A 411-nucleotide genomic window follows, 5' to 3' on the forward strand; every position below is an offset into this window, starting at 1 on the left:
GTTAATTATAACTGTAATGCTTCTGTAGTAAATTCAAACCTAAACTCTGCTCAGGATAATTGTACTCAGATTTATACAATTACAGACAGTAAAGGTAACATTACAAAAGAACAAAGAGTAATGTTAGATAGTGGTGTTGATTTGAATGAAACCTGCAGGGAATCAAATTCTTCCATAAACCAAAGAAACACTCAGAATAGGGAAATAAGAAATGATGACTCAGATTTAAGTAGTTATGCATCCTCTGTATCAGTTACTATGGATGATACAGATTCAGATGAATTAACAGCATCTGTCAGATTGTGAGCAAGTCATTTGCTATGCTACATAAAGGTCTTTCATTAATTTGTTAGAATTTGTTTCATACTCATTTGTATCATAGATTTCATAAATACAAGTTTCAGTGTTTCA

At 31.1% G+C, this 411-nt stretch overlaps 1 protein-coding gene across 1 annotated transcript in view; it reads left to right on the forward strand.

Annotated features, from left to right (window-relative positions):
- The window catches only part of LOC119587030 (zinc/cadmium resistance protein-like), a gene marked incomplete in the record, with an annotated part of 14,269 nt that extends 13,924 nt beyond the window's left edge, over positions 1 to 345 (forward strand). The window contains 1 exon segment of the mRNA XM_037935773.1: positions 1 to 345. Within this exon segment, the coding sequence (XP_037791701.1) occupies positions 1 to 306 (306 nt within the window).
- Positions 346 to 411: the final 66 nt, after the last annotated feature.

This window comes from Penaeus monodon, chromosome 22, assembly GCF_015228065.2.
Source record: "Penaeus monodon isolate SGIC_2016 chromosome 22, NSTDA_Pmon_1, whole genome shotgun sequence".
NCBI lineage: Eukaryota > Metazoa > Arthropoda > Malacostraca > Decapoda > Penaeidae > Penaeus > Penaeus monodon.